Consider the following 16099-nt stretch of genomic DNA (forward strand, 5'->3'; position numbering starts at 1 on the left):
TGTGTAGGGGAGGGGGGCAACTTTTCCGTGGTGTTCTTGGTTCGTATAAATTTTCACTGCTGATTCTGTTCTTCCCGATGGGCGCTGTATTTTCGGCTGGCGGATATACTTCTCCCTCCCTCGCTGGCCCTCCCCCTCCCTCGCTGGCCCTCTCCCAGCCGGATCACGCGGTGGCGCCCACCCCCTTGATCGACGAGACGGCGTCGGCGGCGCCGGCGGCCGCCGCGCGCTCCTTGTTCCAGTACGCCTTCGACACGACCTTCGAGCGGTCGACGCGGTGCTGGTACTTGTTTGCAACCTCGGTCACCTCGGTCATCAGCCCGGCTGCCGACTCGAGCAGGGTCGGCTCGAGGCCGAGCATCTTGAACTTGCGGTTCGAGACGTCGAGCTCGTTCTCGGCAGCCTAATAGTTAATTAACAGTTAATGAACCATGAATTCGCCTCACCAACCAGCTCGTTCTCGGCAGCCTCGTTGCGCGGGTTCTCCGTCAGCTGCATCTCGACCCCGGTCAGGTCCGAGACGATGCGCGCGACGTCTCGCACGCGCGCCGTCTGCGCGACTTGGTTGAGGATCTCGACGGCACCCCAGTCGGGCTTTGGCTCGGGCGGGTTGGCGACGGCGAGCTCTATGCACTTGCACGTGTCCTTGATGTGGATGAAGGCGCGCGTCTGGCCGCCGGTGCCGTACACCGTGAGGGGAATCCCACACGCCGCCTGCATCAGGAAGCGGTTGAGGACGGTGCCGTACTCGCCGTCGTAGTCGAACCGGTTGACCAGCCTACCAGGTGGGTTCGGGTACCGTGGGGGTAGAGGGTGCGTTCGGGTACGTGGGGTGAGGGAGGGTGGATTCGGGTACCGTGGGGGTAGGGGAGGGTGGCTTCGGGTACCGTGGGGGTAGGGGGGGAGAGGGTTCGGGTACCGTGGGGGTGGGGGAGGGTGGGCTGCCTCTCGTCCCGCGCGGTGAGGTCGGTGTTCGTTCCCCAGACGATGCCTTGGTGGAGGTCGGTGAGGCGGAGGAGGTCGTTCTTCGCGTAGAACTGGAACAGCGTCGCGTCGAGGCACTTTGTGGCGTGGTAGACCGAGCCCGGGTACGCCGGGTGCAGGATGGACCTCTCCCGCCCGCCTGCAGGACATGTCTCGGACGTGTCATGGACGTGTCCTGGACGGGTGCAGGATGGACCTCTCCCGCCCGCCAGGCAGCTGCACGTCGATGTAGCCCTCGGGGATCTCGCCGCCGGAGTTGCCGTAGCCGTAGACGCCCATCGTGCCGAGGTGGACGAGGTGGATGTCGAGCCCCGACTCGACGATCCCGCACAGCACGTTGTGCGTCGCGCGCACGTTGTTGTCCACCGTGTACCGCTTCGTCGCCGGCGTCTTTTGCGAGTACGGCGCCGCGCGCTGCTCTGCGAAGTGGATCATCGTATCGGGGCGCTCCTCCCGCATCATCTGGACGAAGCGGTCGTACTCGAGAGCGAGGTCGAGGTTGACGAAGCGGATGGGCTCGCGGCTGGAGAGGCCGTTCCAGGTGGCGACGCGCTCCTCGGCCGGCGTGATCGGCGTGAGCGACTGCGCGCCCAGGTCCACGTCGATCTTGCGCCGCGAGAGGTTGTCGACGATGACCACCTCGTGCCCAATGTCGGACAGGTGCAGCGCGACCGGCCAGCCGCAGAAGCCGTCGCCACCGAGCACGAAGATCTTCTTCGACTTTCCGTCGCCTCCCGCCGAAGCAGCCGGCGCGTGCGAGCTGGGAGCGGCGACCGCGGCCATGCTCGGCGCGGAGCGGACGGCGACCGTGGGGAGGCCACCGCCCACGGCGGAGCGGACGGTCGCGCCGCCCGACAGCCCAAACAAAGCGATGCTCGAGCAGAGCATTACCATCGAGAGCGCAGCTCGCAAGGCCCGATGGCGGAAAAGTAATTGTAGCAGATGGGGATTTAGAAAAGAAAAAACACGCGTTCGCGCTTCTGTCGTCGGGTCGTCTCCTCGAGGATCATCGGGTCGAAGGCTGCGACCACGCTGGATGCACTTGGCCGCCGCCAGCAGCAGATCCCGACCGACGCCAGGCGGCCGCCACCAAGCATGCTGCTGACCGACTCAAACCTCAACCCGCACGCTGCGCCGTTCGTGCCTACTGGCGCCTCGCCCGCGCCGCCGCCTGCTCCGCCCTTGCAGGCGCGGAGACGGCCCTTGCAGACGCTGTCGACTGCCGCCCGTGCCGCTGCGCCCGCCCGTGCCGCTGCGCCCGCCCGTCCCGCTGCGCCCGCCGCCGCCGATGAGGGCGGCCCGGCCGACGGGAGCCCGGGCGCGATGCTTGCCGATCTCCCGCCCGAGCTCCTGGCGGCCGTGCTGCGTTCGATGCGCCTGAGCGACATTGGCCACCTCGCCTACGCGTCGCGGCCGCTCCTCGGTGCCGTGGAGGCGGCGCTGCAGCTGCGCGCGCAGGACGGGAAGGGCCCTAGACCCTTCCTAGACACTTCCTGGACACTTCGTGGACACTTCCTTGTCACCACCTCGCGACTTGCACGCAGGACGGGAAGGACCCGCTGCCGCGCCTGCCCGCCTGCGAGGAGTGCTGGGCGCCCTTCTCCCATCTGCAAGCGGACGGTACCTTCTCTGAACCTTCTCCAAACCTTCCCCGTAGGAGAGTCGAGCCTCGCTCCCCTCTGCAGGCGGCCGGTACCTTCTCTGAAGCTTCTCCGAGCCTTCCCCGTAGGAGAGCTGGGCGCCCTTCCTCCTCCGCCTCGACCGGCTCCGCGCGCCGACAGTGGTTGCCGCCGGCGACCGCCACAGCGTCTCTGTCGGCTCGGACCCGTCTCGACCCGTCTCGGAACCTTCTCGGAACCTTCCTCCGCGTAGGCGACCGCCACTGCCTCTTCGTCGACTCGGAGCGGTGAGGCCGGCAGCGCCAAGCAGAGAGGGGCGGGAGGGGCGGGGGGAGGGGGGGAGGGGGGGAGGGGAGGCCGCCCGACAGCTTGGGCCCACTCGCTCTCCCCGCACACCCCTCGCACACCACACCTGCACACCACACCTCACACACCACACTCGCACACCCCTCGCACACCACACCACACACACTCCCGCCGTGTGCCGCCCTAAGCCCACTCCGCAGGCGCAGCGGCACCGACTCCAGCCCCCCCCCCCCCTCCTCCTCCCCCCCCCCCTCCCCCATACGCGTGTCCTTCCTTCCCCTTTGGCGCCCTCGCTCTGTCGGCACTTCTCCGAGCCTTGTCGGCGCCTCCGCCCCTCCCTGCCCGCAGCCTGCTGCTCGGACCCTCCCCCTATACCAGGCGTCTCCTCTCCTGCGGTTTCGACTCGCAGCATCGCGCCGTCCTCGGCCGCGCCCACGCCGTCGCCACTCGGACCCTTCTCGGACCCTTCTCGGACCCTTCTCGGAACAACAACCGCGTAGGCCACGCCCACGACCTCGCCAGCGGCGGCCCTCCCAGCCTGCGGCTGCCCGTCCCGTCCCCCGTGCCAGCCGCCGCCGCGCTGCGCGTGCGCGGCGTCGCTGCGGGCGCTGTCCACTCGCTGCTTGTCACCGAGGTCTAGACACTTCCTAGACTCTTCCCAGACATTCGTAGACACTTCCTTGTTCACACCTCGCTGCTTGTCACCGAGGTCTAGACACTTCCTAGACACTTCCTTGTTCACTCCTCGCTGCTTGTCACCGAGGGCGGAGCCGTGTACTCGTGGGGCTCCTCGAAGTTCGGCGCCCTCGGCCACGGCGTCGACTGCGACGGACGGAAGGTGAGCGCCAGTTCGAGCCATCTCCCTCCACCTCTCCCCATCCCTCCCCATCCCTCCCCATCCCTCCCCACCTCTCCCCATCCCTCCCCATCCCTCCCCATCCCTCCCCATCTCTCCCCATCTCTCCCCGTCTCTCCCCGCCTCTCCCCACCTCTCCCCACCTCTCCCCACCTCCCCCCATCCCTCCCCATCCCTCCCCATCCCTCCCCATCCCTCCCCATCCCTCCCCATCTCTCCCAATCTAGGTCGAGCGCCAGTTTGAGCCTCGCCGCGTCGAGGCGCTCGCCGGCGTGCGCGTGGTCATGGTGGCTGCGTCTCCGTCGCACGGCGGGTGGGGGCTGGACTTGCTCGCACTTCCAGGAGCCTTCCAGCAGCCTTCCAGCAGCCTTCGGGAGGCCCTTCTAGGTGCGGGGGCTGGACTACTCGCACCTGGAACCCTCTAGGAGCCTTCTAGGAGCCTTCTGGGAACCTTCTTCCAGGTGGGGGCTGGACTACTCGCACCTGGAACCCTCTAGGAGCCTTCTAGGAGCCTTCTGGGAACCTTCTTCCAGGTGGGGGCTGGACTACTTGCACCTGGAACCCTCTAGGAGCCTTCTAGGAGCCTTCTGGGAACCTTCTTCCAGGTGGGGGCTGGACTACTCGCACTCCCTCGCCGTCGCCGACGACGGCGCAGTCTTTTCGTGGGGGGCGGGCAAGGACGTCGCGGCTTGGGCACGGCTAGGAGCCTTCTAGGAGCCTTCTCGGAGGTTTCCTGCAGCTGTCCCGTAGGACTCGCGGCTTGGGCATGGCTCGAGCAACGACGTGCACACGCCGCGCCGCATCGACGCCCTCAAGAAGCAGCGCATCGCCTCCGTCGCTGCCGGCGAGAACCACTCGGTCGCCCTCTCCAACGAGGGGCGCGTGTACTCGTGGGGGAGCGGCCGCTGGGGGCAAAAAAGAAATAGATGCGCCACGCCCGCGCTCTTTCTTTTTTCCACGGCCGCTGGGGCAGCTCGGGCCCGGCTCCCTGCTGCTGACCCGTCTAGGACACGTCCATGACACGTCCGAGACATGTCCGCAGGCAGCTCGGGCACGGCTCTTTGCGCAACGCGAGGCTGCCGCGCGCCGTCGACGCACTTCGCGATGTCTGGGTTTGCTCTGTGGCGTGTGGCTGCTACCACAACCTCGCTCTGGCCTGGGAGGGGGGGGTGTACAGCTGGGGGCCCTAGAAGCGGAATGAGGACTCTTGTACTCCAACCAGCGCTCGAGAGGACACGTATTCAACTGTGTTCGTATTCCGCTGTGTATTCACTGTGGTGCTCTGAACACACTGCACAATACCGTCCTCCCGCCCTGAGGTTGGCGCATTCAGCACGTGGGCCGGGGGTCGGGCGCCCACCTGTGAAGAGCGTCTCTTCACACCTGCAGCTGTGAACAGGCTGGGGGTCGGGCGCCCACCCGCTGGAGCACCGCAAGCAGGACGACGTGAAGCTGCTGCCGCCGACGCTGGTCGGCGGGCAGCTGCGGGGGGAGAGGGTTCGCTCCATCGCCGCGGCGGAGCTGCACAATCTCGCGGTCACCGAAGAGGGGGCCGTCTTTTCGTGGGGCGACGCCACCTTTGGCAAGCTCGGCCACGGCAACCTCGTCGATTGGCCGGCGCCGCGCCGCGTCGAGGCGCCGCATCTCCACACACCTCCCCACATCTCCGCACACCTACCCACACCTCCACACACCTCCACACACCTCCACACACCTCCTACACACCTCCACACACCTCCCCACACCTCCCACACACCTCCACACACCTCCCACACACCTCCACACACCTCCCACACACCCCCACACACCTCCCCACACCTCCCACACACCTCCACACACCTCCCACACACCTCCACACACCTCCCCACACCTCTCGACATATGATCCAGCACACCTCCCACAGCGGCGGCAGCACCACCTCCCACGCACTCTCCACACACCTCTCCACACCACCTCGCACGCCCCTGCCCACTCCGTGACCCGCGCCCTTTCCCAGGCGCTACGAGGCACCCAGGTCGGCGCGGTCGCGACTGGTCCTCGCCACTCCCTCGCCGTCGCTGCCGACGGGCGCGTCTTCGGCTGGGGCTTCGGCGACGACACTCTCGGCCTGCGAGCCTTCCACAAGGCGGCGCCCGTCTATGGCGCGTGTGCGGTGGCCAGCTCTGCCGCCGCCGCCGCCTCCGCCGCTGTGCCTCCGCCGCTGCCTCCGCCGCTGCCTCCGCTCCTCTCGCTGTACCCCCCCTCGGGATATCCGTACTCGACTCCGTACTCCCACCCTGCCGTTGACCCGCGCCAAGGCCAGCTGGGAGCTGGGGGCGGGAGCGGCGGCGGCTGGCGGCCGCCAAGGCCGGTCCCCGCCGTGGGCAGCTCCTTCTGCCTCCTCACGCCGACCGAGTACCCCCGCTTCATCCGGCTCGCCACTGAGTAGACGGGCGGGGGAGGGGGGGGGGGGGGGGCTTGGTCGCGGGGGGGGAGGGCTGCGGGCCGACTGGGCTGCTGCATCGGGCCCCCGCGTTGGTCGAGGGCTGTCCGCAGCTGTCGGCCGTTGGGCTGCACCCTCGCCGTTGCGTCTCGGGATCGTGTGGTGCGGCGCGAGATTAGCCCGAGATTAGCGCGAGTTCTCGGGATCGTGTGGTGCGGCCGCGAGTGCGGCGTGCCGCGGCATCAGCGGCGGTAGGAAGGCAAAACCGTGGAGGTTGGGCCTTGCCCCTGCCGAGTTATAACGTGTCTCCATGTAATTACGTGGTTGAGTGTCCATGCGCACGCGCGCACCGCGACCCTTGTGCGCGTGCGGTGCGTGTGTTGTGTCTCTCTCGTTATGTAATTGTGTTCTTGTGCGTGCGAGTCTGCGCTCTGCCGCGCCGCGCGGAGAGCGGGGGGTGCTTACTGAGCACTGTGCACTGAGCACTGCGGGATAGGCGGCGGGGATCGAGATTCCGGCGCCCGGTACACAGAGGACACCCCTCACGCCCCTGCCCCCTCTCGCTCGAGATCGTCTCGCGGCTCGCCGAGACGCTCTGGGGGGAGGCGGGGGCGCCCTAGAGGGTATCCATGCGGGGGGGGAGATGGGGTCCCAAGGCCCGCCGCAGGCGCCGATTTTTCTTTTTCGCTGGATTTTTAGTTGTTTTCGTGGGGATTCGCCGTACTTGCGGCCATGCTATCTCACGCCTCGCGACAGCCTGTCGGCGCTGCTGACCGTGCCCTGCTGCACAATTGATCACCTGCATAGCTCGCGGCCTTAGTATCCAGCATTCAGTGACGACCTGATCGTACGGCGCCAGTAGGAAGGTGTCCTTCCAGCGCGTGCACGCTTCTGACGCGCAATGCGCGTCACAAACTGCCTCGGCGACTGGCTGCTGGCACTCTCGAGGCTATGCCTACGCAGCCTCGCGCGCATGGGCAGTCAAGAGGGACCACGCACCTTCTCAGGACAGCGCCGGTGCCTCTCTCTTGGACCGGCAAACTTGGCGGTCTCGTGTCACCAATGTGGGAACAGTGCGGCGTCGCGCGATCGACAGCTCTGAACTGCGCCTCACCACTGACCGGGAAGGCCGCCAAGTGGGCCAGCACAGGTCGCACATTGTGGCAGCAGTCAGCAGTGCATGTCTGATAGCTAGAGCAGCAGCATCAGGATCGCAGGGTCGGATCGTGTCAAGCCTCTCGCCCGGCCGGCCGCGTGCAGACGTCGGCCTGTCTGCTGCCTGGAGTGATCTGTCGGCGGTCAGTAGTACCACCGATCAGATTGGAGGTTTCTGATGGTTGGAGGGTCTATCTGTGTGTACTCCTCGAGATCTCTCCAAATCTGCCCTCTGTTAGACCGGGTTAGATCGGGAAGTCGGTGCTAACGGAGACTAACGGAGCCGGGGCCCCGTTTCCGCACTGCTGCGCGGCGCACGGTGCCTCCGGGGGCCCCCGCCTCCCCCCAGAGCCGAGACGCCCTCCAGGCTCCGCCTCACTGGTGTGTTATTTGGATGCTACTTTCATTCATCGATAAAATGCAGTGTACAGAGCTAAATACATTAGTTGGGTGTGTGGTAGTACAATAGTGCTCGCGTGCCACCACGCTCACCGCCGGAGCGGCAGCCGCCCAAGGCGTGGTGGACGTCAGAGGTCATGGACCTCGACCCATCAGTCAACGGCAGCGCGGCGGAGGTGGTCTGCAGCGGCTGCGACCTCGCCAGCCGGCTTGCTGCCAGCGCGCCTCCGCCTCCCGCTGCTGAAGTAGACAGCCGGAACGCGTCGTCGGAGGATGGCGCGGGCGTTGTCGAGGGGGGCAACACGGCCGCGGTGGTGGTTGCTGGCGGAGCTGCGAGTGGGGGTGTGGTCGGCGGTGCGCATGTCTCGGCCGGCGGCGCTGCGCCGGGCGGGGAACCGCTGCCCCTCGGGGTGGCTTGCACCCCCGCGAGGAAGGGCGACGCCTCGGTCTCGATGTGCGAGTCGTTTTGCCTCGCAAAGGCACCGCTGCCCTGGGCCGCGTTGAGCATAGCCGGGATGCGTGTTGGGTGCGGCCTCCCTCCCGCCCGCCGATCCGACTCCCTCACCGCGCCCCTCGGCCCTTGCACCGACAGGCGGCCAAGTTCCACTGCGTTCTCTGCAAGTGCAAAAGTTGCAGCTTCTGCCCGGCGCAGGCTGCTCCGACGAACGCGACCGTGTGAGCGGCGCCGAAACTTTGGGGCGGGAGGTTCGGGGGTGTTCAGATGGGGTAGGAGGGGGGGGGGGGGCGACTTGAGCCGCAGAGGGCAGAGCAGCTCGCTTGGAGTGGGAGGTAAGGTGAGCCGTAAAGCCGTAAGCAGGTTAGGACTAAGGTAAGGTGCGACGAACTTCTCCCCCCACACACAAGGTGGTGGGGCAAGGGGGGCGTCCGCCCCGTCCCTCGGCCGTCAGAAAACACGCCTGCGTGGATCGCGTCACACCAATCCTCGCTCGTCGAGAACGGAGAAGCGAGAAGGGAGAACCTCGCGGAGAACACGTCGACGGGGACGAGGTCTCGCCGAGCTCAAGAGACCTCGAGTGCTCGAGAGGCGTGCTGCGCCTCTCACGCCAGGCTCGACACCGCGACGCTACCCACAGACACCCGAACAACAACAGCTCCGCAATTCTCGACGCGATGCACCGGGAGAGTAGGGTTGCCTAACGTTAGGAGCTGAACAGTGTTGCTAGTGTTAACAGTAACAACAGAGCAACAGTGGGGCTCCCCAACAACAGTAGCTAACGTTAGGCCGACTGAACAACAGTAAGGAACGAGGCCTGGCAGTGACCTCTTCGGGCGGCAGGGCGGTCCCCGCCGCCCTGTCGGCCTCCTCCCGCTGCTCGCGCTCGTCGCGCTGCCGCTCCTGGTACTCTCCTAAGCTGTGAATCAGACGCACTTACCTTCGGGGCAAGTGCTCTCAGGGAACTACAGCCCTCAATGGTACGCCTCAAGGCGATTTGAGCTGCAGGGCGTCGTGTGGGCGATTTGAGCTGCAGGGCGATTTGAGCTTACCTTGGGCGTCGTGTGGGCTCTCTGTGTGTGTGGGCCTCGCTGTGTGTGTGAGAGAGCGCTCGACGCCGGGCGGTGGCAGGGATTGGGGCGGCACCAGAAAAAAGAAAAGAAACCGGGATAAAGATAGGAGTGATGGGCACGCCCATGGCGGGGGCTGCGCCGATCCATGGCGCGAGGAGTCTTTCTGCCGAGCTCGCCGAGAAACGTGCCGAGCGGGAAGCACTCGAGGCGCGCCTGGCAACTGAAGAGGAGCTGGCCCGCACACTGCACGGCATGAGCCTCGAGACTCTGACCATCCCAAACACCGCGTCAGTTATGCCATCGCCACCGTCGCCGCCGCCACCTCCGAACGAGGGCGAGGCTTTCGTCGACGACCACCTCTATGCACTCACCAACATCCCCGGATTTGAGTCCATAATGCTTCCCTCGAATCCCGAGTGCTACCCGTACGATGGCGATGCTAATCCCCGTCACCCCGTCTGGGATCACCAATCCCTGCACTCGGTAATCGAATCGTGGGCAACCACCCAGTTCCGCGTCGGCAGCACACGCACGGTGGGACTCGCTGCAGTGCATAATGCTCTCCGGTGTTGCCTGCTGTCCATGCCGGAGAGCGAGCGCGCGAAGCTGCTGGGGTATGGCGCCGGCGCGCCACCGCCGACACTGCCCGACTCGGCGCCGCTCGAGCCCGATCGCTGCCGGCTCCTCGAGCTTCCTCACGACATGCTTGTGCTAATCGGTGCCAGCCTTGTTGACGGAGCGCTCCGCCACAAGTTCGGCATGGCGCACCGAATGTTGCGAGCGACGATGCGATCCACGGAGGTATGGCGGACGACGGCGCTGCGCATGGACCACGCGTCCAAGCTGCTCGGGAGGCTCATCGCCCCTCACGACGCCGGGGGCGGTGGCGGTGGAGGAGGCGGCGGCGGCGGCGGCGGCGGCGGCGGCGGCGGCGGCGGCGGCGGCGGCGGCGGCGGAGGAGGAGGAGGAGGAGGAGGAGGAGGAGGAGGAGGAGGAGGAGGCGACGGAGGCGACGGAGGAGGCGGAAGCCACGTTGAGGATCTCGTCTGGCTCGACTGCGTGGTAGATCTGACGATCGCGCCCGTCCAGAAGCGCGGCTTCCGCCATTCCAGCGCGGTCGAGCGCCTGTGGCCGCGGCTGGTCGGGTATGCGCTACGCACGACATCAAGCGTGCGCGTGCTGCGCCTCTCGTTCGTGCCGACGCCGAGGTTGCTGGCGCTCCTGTTCGAGACCGCGCCCGAGCTGACGGTGGGGCTACACGACGGCTCGTCCCTCGCGCGCGACTTGCACAGCCAAGGGGGCTTGGCCGACGCCGGGCCGCCGTCGGCAGCGCGCGTCGCACTCGAGAGTGGGCGGCTGCACGTGCGCGAGCTCCGCCTGTCCGGGGCCTTTCAGCTGGCGAGCGAAGGCCCAGTGTGGCGGTTTGGGCGGCTCGAGCGGCTGGAACTCGAGTCGGGCGAGACACGCCTCGCTGCTCTTGCGGGCGAGCAGGTGGTGCATGTGTTGCCCGCTGAGATCGCTTCGCTCCACAGCCTGCGCCACCTCGGCCTCTCGTTTGCCATCCGTGACGCATCGGCGTTGAGCGTGGGTCCCGCCGGGCTCACGTCCCTCTCGGTGGGCAGCTCTGCCCTGCAGGAGCTGCCCGAGCTCGCCGCGACGGGGCTGCAGAGGCTCGACCTCTCGAGTGCCATGCAACTCACCGCCACGAGCTGCTCGTCCGCATGGTCGGTCATCAGTGGACTCCGCCACCTACGCGAATTGCAGATCTTCTATCAGCACTGGCCGAATCTGCCCGCCCACGCGGCGGCCAATCGCCATTATCCCGAGTGGCTCGCATGCGCACTACGCGGCTCGGAGAGGGTCGTTGAGGCCTCCACGACCTCCCCGGTCTTTGTACAACGCACGGGGTTGGGCGTGGAGATCATCAACTCGGCGCGCCGGATGCGCGGCCCCGAGCTCGCCACCCGTCTGACCGCCATCTTCCTCCTACGAATCCTCCAGCATTACCGGTGGCATTGGGCGGAGGATTCGGAGGAGAGGAACGCGGCGGGTGCGGTGGCATGACAGCTGCAGGGCATGCGCCGCGGGCATGCCAGATGCATGGGCTGGCGGACTGTACAGAAACAGAACCGTGAGTAATGGAAATCTCTGCGCAAGAACAGGAGATCGTTGGTAATACCCAAAAATACCCAGAAACCCCAGGTATTTTCGGGGTTTACTTTTTTTGCCATTTTCTGCTTCATGCTGGCCGCTGAACAAACAACAGTAACAACAGTAACAACAAACAGTAACAGCATGGGCTGGGGTGAACCCTTGAACAACGTTAAGGATTTCAGCCAACAATAGCGCAACTCTGTTTAGGCCCCAAATTAACGTTAGGCAACCCTACGGGAGAGTCGCGCAAGCCCCTTGCTAAGACGCAAGAGCCGCCATGGGAAGGAAAATAGAGCCGTAATTCCTGACGCCGCTCTCACAAAATACTAAACACTAGGCACAAAAGGGAAAGAACGTGGCTGCCGGAGCGGAGGCGGAGGCGGAGGCAGGTGCACAGCTCTCTTAAAAATGGCCCCTTTCGGCAAGCCTCGCGAAAGGATAAGAAAACGCGACTGGCGCCTCAAACCCCAGGTATTTTCGGGGTTTACTTTTTTTGCCATTTTCTGCTTCATGCTGGCCGCTGAACAAACAACAGTAACAACAGTAACACAACAAACAGTAACAGCATGGGCTGGGGTGAACCCTTGAACAACGTTAAGGATTTCAGCCAACAATAGCGCAACTCTGTTTAGGCCCCAAATTAACGTTAGGCAACCCTACGGGAGAGTCGCGCAAGCCCCTTGCTAAGACGCAAGAGCCGCCATCTTAGGAAAATAGAGCCGTAATTCCTGACGCCGCTCTCACAAAATACTAGGCACAACACTAGGCACAAAAGGGAAAGAACGTGGCTGCCGGAGCGGAGGCGGAGGCAGGTGCACAGCTCTCTTAAAAATGGCCCCTTTCGGCAAGCCTCGAAAGGATAAGAAAACGCGACTGGCGCCTCGCGGTACACTGATTCCGCACAGTGCGCACGAAGTTTCTGGGCGGGTGGGCGCGCGACCCGGCAGGGAGCCAGGGACACGTCGTGTCGCTGTCGGCTTTACGTCGGCCGGCCGCACCCGTTGACCTTTTCTCGCACAAATTCTTTTTGTGAATTGACTCCCTTTACCCTTACATTCGTCTTTGTCATTAGGCGCCACACAACTAGAACCGACCCATGGACGACCTCGCACAAGTCGCGAACATCTCGACCGCGGCGCAGCGATGATGAGCGGCTGATTCAAGAAGGCGAGCAACGCATCGGCATCCATGGTTGCCGCCACGACGGCCGCAGCCGCAGCGCCGCCCCCTTGATGACGGCGCGCCCTTGCATCTCGTCGAAGCTCCCGCCCGCATCAAAAGTACTCCTCCTCCTCGTCCGCCACCTTGGCGGGAGCGGGTGCGGCAGTGGCGGCGGCGGGATTCGACGGGCGCCGCTTCACGCCTCCGCCAAACTTGGCCATGATGGCCGCACGCCCCGCCCCCGCGGACTGCGCGACGTCCTCCATCTCGCGCTGCGTCTGCTGCTTCCTCGCCGCGACAACCTAAGGGTCGGGTAAGGAAGGGGGGGGGGGGGGGGCGATCCTCGCGACTCCCCGTCTAAAAAAAAAAAGCCCCCCGGCTTTAAAAGGGCAAGGCCCAGTGCCCGTGGGTAAACAATGTGCGTGCCTGGCGTGCGTGCGTGCGATCACCTTGGCCGACTTTGCCCACGCCGCGTCGGCCGCGATCTTCGCCTCAGCAGCCGCCTGCGCCTCCTCCTGTGACGGAGCGATCCCACTCGCCACGGCAGCGCCGTCCTGCGATCTCTGCGCCGACAGCCGGGCCTCCGCAGCCAACCTCGCCGCCTCCGCCGCCGCCGCCGCCTCCACGGCCGCCCTTGCCGCCTCGGCAGCCACCGCAGCGGCGCGGGCAGCCTCGGCAGCCGCTGCCTCCGCCGCCGCCTCCTCGGCCGCCGCCGCTTCTGCCGCCTGCCGCTCCGCCTCCTCCGACGCCGCCTTCTCGGCCTCGATCCTCGCCGCCTCGGCCGCCGCCTCCTCCTCCGCTGCCACCCTCGCCGCCTCGGCCGCCGCCTCCTCCTCCGCTGCCACCCTCGCCGCCTCGGCCGCCGCCTCCTCCTCCGCTGCCACCCTCGCCGCCTCCGCCGCCGCCTCCTCCTCTGCTGCCACCCTCGCCGCCTCGGCCGCCGCCGCCTCCTCCGCTGCCACCCTCGCCGCCTCCGCCGCCGCCTCCTCCTCCGCTGCCACCCTCGCCGCCTCGGCCGCGGCCGCCGCCTCCGCTGCCACCCTCGCCGCCTCGGCCGCCGCCTCCTCCTCCGCTGCCACCCTCGCCGCCTCGGCCGCGGCCGCCTCGTCCGCTGCCACCCTCGCCGCCTCGGCCGCCGCCTCCTCCTCCGCTGCCACCCTCGCCGCCTCCGCCGCCGCCTCCTCCTCCGCTGCCACCCTCGCCGCCTCGGCCGCGGCCGCCGCCTCCGCTGCCACCCTCGCCGCCTCGGCCGCGGCCGCCTCGTCCGCTGCCACCCTCGCCGCCTCGGCCGCCTCCTCCTCCTCCGCTGCCACCCTCGCCGCCTCGGCCGCGGCCGCGGCCTCCGCTGCCACCCTCGCCGCCTCCGCCGCCGCCTCCGCCTTCGCGGCGGCAGCAACACCCGCCTTGGCCCGCCCCTGCCGGCCTCGCGCGACCGCCTGAAGCTGGCTCGCCGATCGACCTTCGGAAGCGACACGCGCCGCCTCCATCTCCGCCTCCGCAGCCGCAGCCGCAGCCGCTGCCGCTGCCTCAGCCGCCGCCGCGGCCGCCGCCTTCTCCGCCTCGGCGCGTGCAGCCTCAGCCTCCTCCTCCTCCCTGCGAGCCTCCTCCGCTGCCACCCTCGCTGCCTCCACCTCCGCCGCCGCCTCCGCCTCCGCCGCCGCCTCCTCCGCTGCCACCCGCGCTGCCTCGGCCTCCGCCGCCAGCCTCTCCGCCTCCGCCTTGGCTGCTGCCTCCGCCGCCAGCCTCTCCGCCTCCGCCTTGGCTGCTGCCTCTGCAGCCAGCCTCTCCGCCTCCGCCTTGGCTGCTGCCTCTGCAGCCAGCCTCTCCGCCTCCGTCTTGGCTGCTGCCTCTGCAGCCAGCCTCTCCGCCTCCGCCTTGGCTGCTGCCGCCGCCGCCAGCCTCTCCGCCTCCGCCTTGGCTGCTGCCTCCGCCGCCAGCCTCTCCGCCTTCGTCTTGGCTGCTGCCTCTGCAGCCAGCCTCTCCGCCTCCGCCTTGGCTGCTGCCTCTGCAGCCAGCCTCTCCGCCTCCGCCTTGGCTGCTGCCTCTGCAGCCAGCCTCTCCGCCTCCGCCTTGGCTGCTGCCTCCGCCGCCAGCCTCTCCGCCTCCGCCTTGGCTGCTGCCTCCGCCGCCAGCCTCTCCGCCTCCGCCTTGGCTGCTGCCTCTGCAGCCAGCCTCTCCGCCTCCGCCTTGGCTGCTGCCTCTGCAGCCAGCCTCTCCGCCTCCGCCTTGGCTGCTGCCTCTGCAGCCAGCCTCTCCGCCTCCGCCTTGGCTGCTGCCTCTGCAGCCAGCCTCTCCGCCTCCGCCTTGGCTGCTGCCTCTGCAGCCAGCCTCTCCGCCTCCGCCTTGGCTGCTGCCTCTGCAGCCAGCCTCTCCGCCTCCGCCTTGGCTGCTGCCTCTGCAGCCAGCCTCTCCGCCTCCGCCTTGGCTGCTGCCTCTGCAGCCAGTCGCTCCGCCTCCGCCTTGGCTGCTGCCTCTGCAGCCAGCCTCTCCGCCTCCGCCTTGGCTGCTGCCTCTGCAGCCAGCCTCTCCGCCTCCGCCTTGGCTGCTGCCTCCACCGCCAGCCTCTCCGCCTCCGCCTTGGCTGCTGCCTCTGCAGCCAGCCTCTCCGCCTCCGCCTTGGCTGCTGCCTCTGCAGCCAGCCTCTCCGCCTCCGCCTTCGCCGCCTTCGCCGCCTCCGCCGCCTCCGCCGCCGCTGCGGCCTCCTCCTCCTGCTTGCGGGCCTCCTCCTCCTGCCGCACCCGCTCCGCCTCGACTGCCACCCACTCCGCCTCCTGCCTGGCCGCCTGCTCCGTCTTGGCCTTCTCGGCCACCTCCGCCGCCGCTGCCGCCACGTCCGCCTTCTCCTTCTCGGCGGCCTCAAGCCGAGCGTTCTCTGCCTGGTCCAAGGCGATGAGCTGCCGCACCTCGGCGGCGATGCGTGCTTGCTCCTCCGCCTCCTCCGCCTTCTGCTTGGCGCGGATCTCTTCAGACCGGGCCTTGGCGGCTTCGGCATCGCTGGCACTTGGCGGCGCTGCGGCTGCGGTCGTCGCGGCGGCAACCATGGATGCCGATGCGGTGCTCGCCTTCTTGAACCAGCCGCTCATCATCGCTGCGCCGCGCTTGGCCTGAGCCGCCGCAGCCTGTACGCGGGCCGCCGCAACCTCGGCCGCGGCCGCAACCTTGTCCTCCCCGGCGGGGTTCGTCGAGATATTCGCGACTTGTGCGAGGTCGTCCATGGAGCAGCTTTGAGGTCGGCCGGCGTTCTACGTATGTGGCGCCTGAAGGAAAAGAATTTAAAGATCCGAACTCCTCTCACAGCAGACAGGCTCGACACAGGTGCGAACTGGCGCGTGCTAGTACTATCACAGGCACACCACCGGAGCCACCTAAGCGACTCCGTTAAGAACGGTAATGCACTTAGCACCAAGGAAAAGAATTTTTGAAAACAATTGTTCCCTGAGAAAAACTAAGAGGCAGACTCCCTAGGCGCTAGGGTGGGCGACGGCTAGCGCATCACACACACCTCCTTAAAATCCC

The 16099-nt window shown here is 67.2% G+C and overlaps 5 protein-coding genes across 5 annotated transcripts; 3 read left to right on the top strand and 2 right to left on the bottom strand.

Moving 5' to 3' along the window:
• Positions 1-163: 163 nt before the first annotated feature.
• On the bottom strand, positions 164-1872 carry SQD1 (Sulfolipid biosynthesis protein; the record flags this gene model as incomplete). Its single annotated transcript, XM_005756786.1, has 4 exons — positions 164-403; positions 451-778; positions 946-1110; positions 1181-1872. 4 exons carry the CDS (start codon positions 1870-1872, stop codon positions 164-166), a joined length of 1425 nt encoding a protein of 474 aa, XP_005756843.1.
• Positions 1873-2307: 435 nt separating this feature from the next.
• EMIHUDRAFT_453905 (hypothetical protein) lies at positions 2308-6193 on the top strand (the record flags this gene model as incomplete). The annotated part of the gene is made up of 12 exons (XM_005756787.1): positions 2308-2412; positions 2529-2604; positions 2857-2890; positions 3288-3543; positions 3673-3747; positions 4026-4078; positions 4371-4446; positions 4516-4623; positions 5085-5112; positions 5165-5400; positions 5762-5912; positions 6063-6193. 12 exons carry the CDS (start codon positions 2308-2310, stop codon positions 6191-6193), a joined length of 1329 nt encoding a protein of 442 aa, XP_005756844.1.
• Positions 6194-7878: 1685 nt separating this feature from the next.
• Positions 7879-8420, top strand: EMIHUDRAFT_221233 (hypothetical protein; the record flags this gene model as incomplete). Its single annotated transcript, XM_005756788.1, has 2 exons — positions 7879-8262; positions 8334-8420. 2 exons carry the CDS (start codon positions 7879-7881, stop codon positions 8418-8420), a joined length of 471 nt encoding a protein of 156 aa, XP_005756845.1.
• Positions 8421-9391: 971 nt separating this feature from the next.
• EMIHUDRAFT_107786 (hypothetical protein) lies at positions 9392-11332 on the top strand (the record flags this gene model as incomplete). The annotated part of the gene is made up of 1 exon (XM_005756789.1): positions 9392-11332. One exon carries the CDS (start codon positions 9392-9394, stop codon positions 11330-11332), a length of 1941 nt encoding a protein of 646 aa, XP_005756846.1.
• A 1136-nt stretch (positions 11333-12468) lies between these two features.
• On the bottom strand, positions 12469-14042 carry EMIHUDRAFT_439210 (hypothetical protein; the record flags this gene model as incomplete). Its single annotated transcript, XM_005756790.1, has 3 exons — positions 12469-12885; positions 13033-13767; positions 13924-14042. Coding segments are annotated over 3 exons (960 nt in total), but the record flags the coding sequence as incomplete, so codon positions are not given.
• Positions 14043-16099: the final 2057 nt, after the last annotated feature.

Source organism: Emiliania huxleyi, assembly GCF_000372725.1.
Source record: "Emiliania huxleyi CCMP1516 unplaced genomic scaffold EMIHUscaffold_95, whole genome shotgun sequence".
NCBI lineage: Eukaryota > Haptophyta > Isochrysidales > Noelaerhabdaceae > Emiliania > Emiliania huxleyi.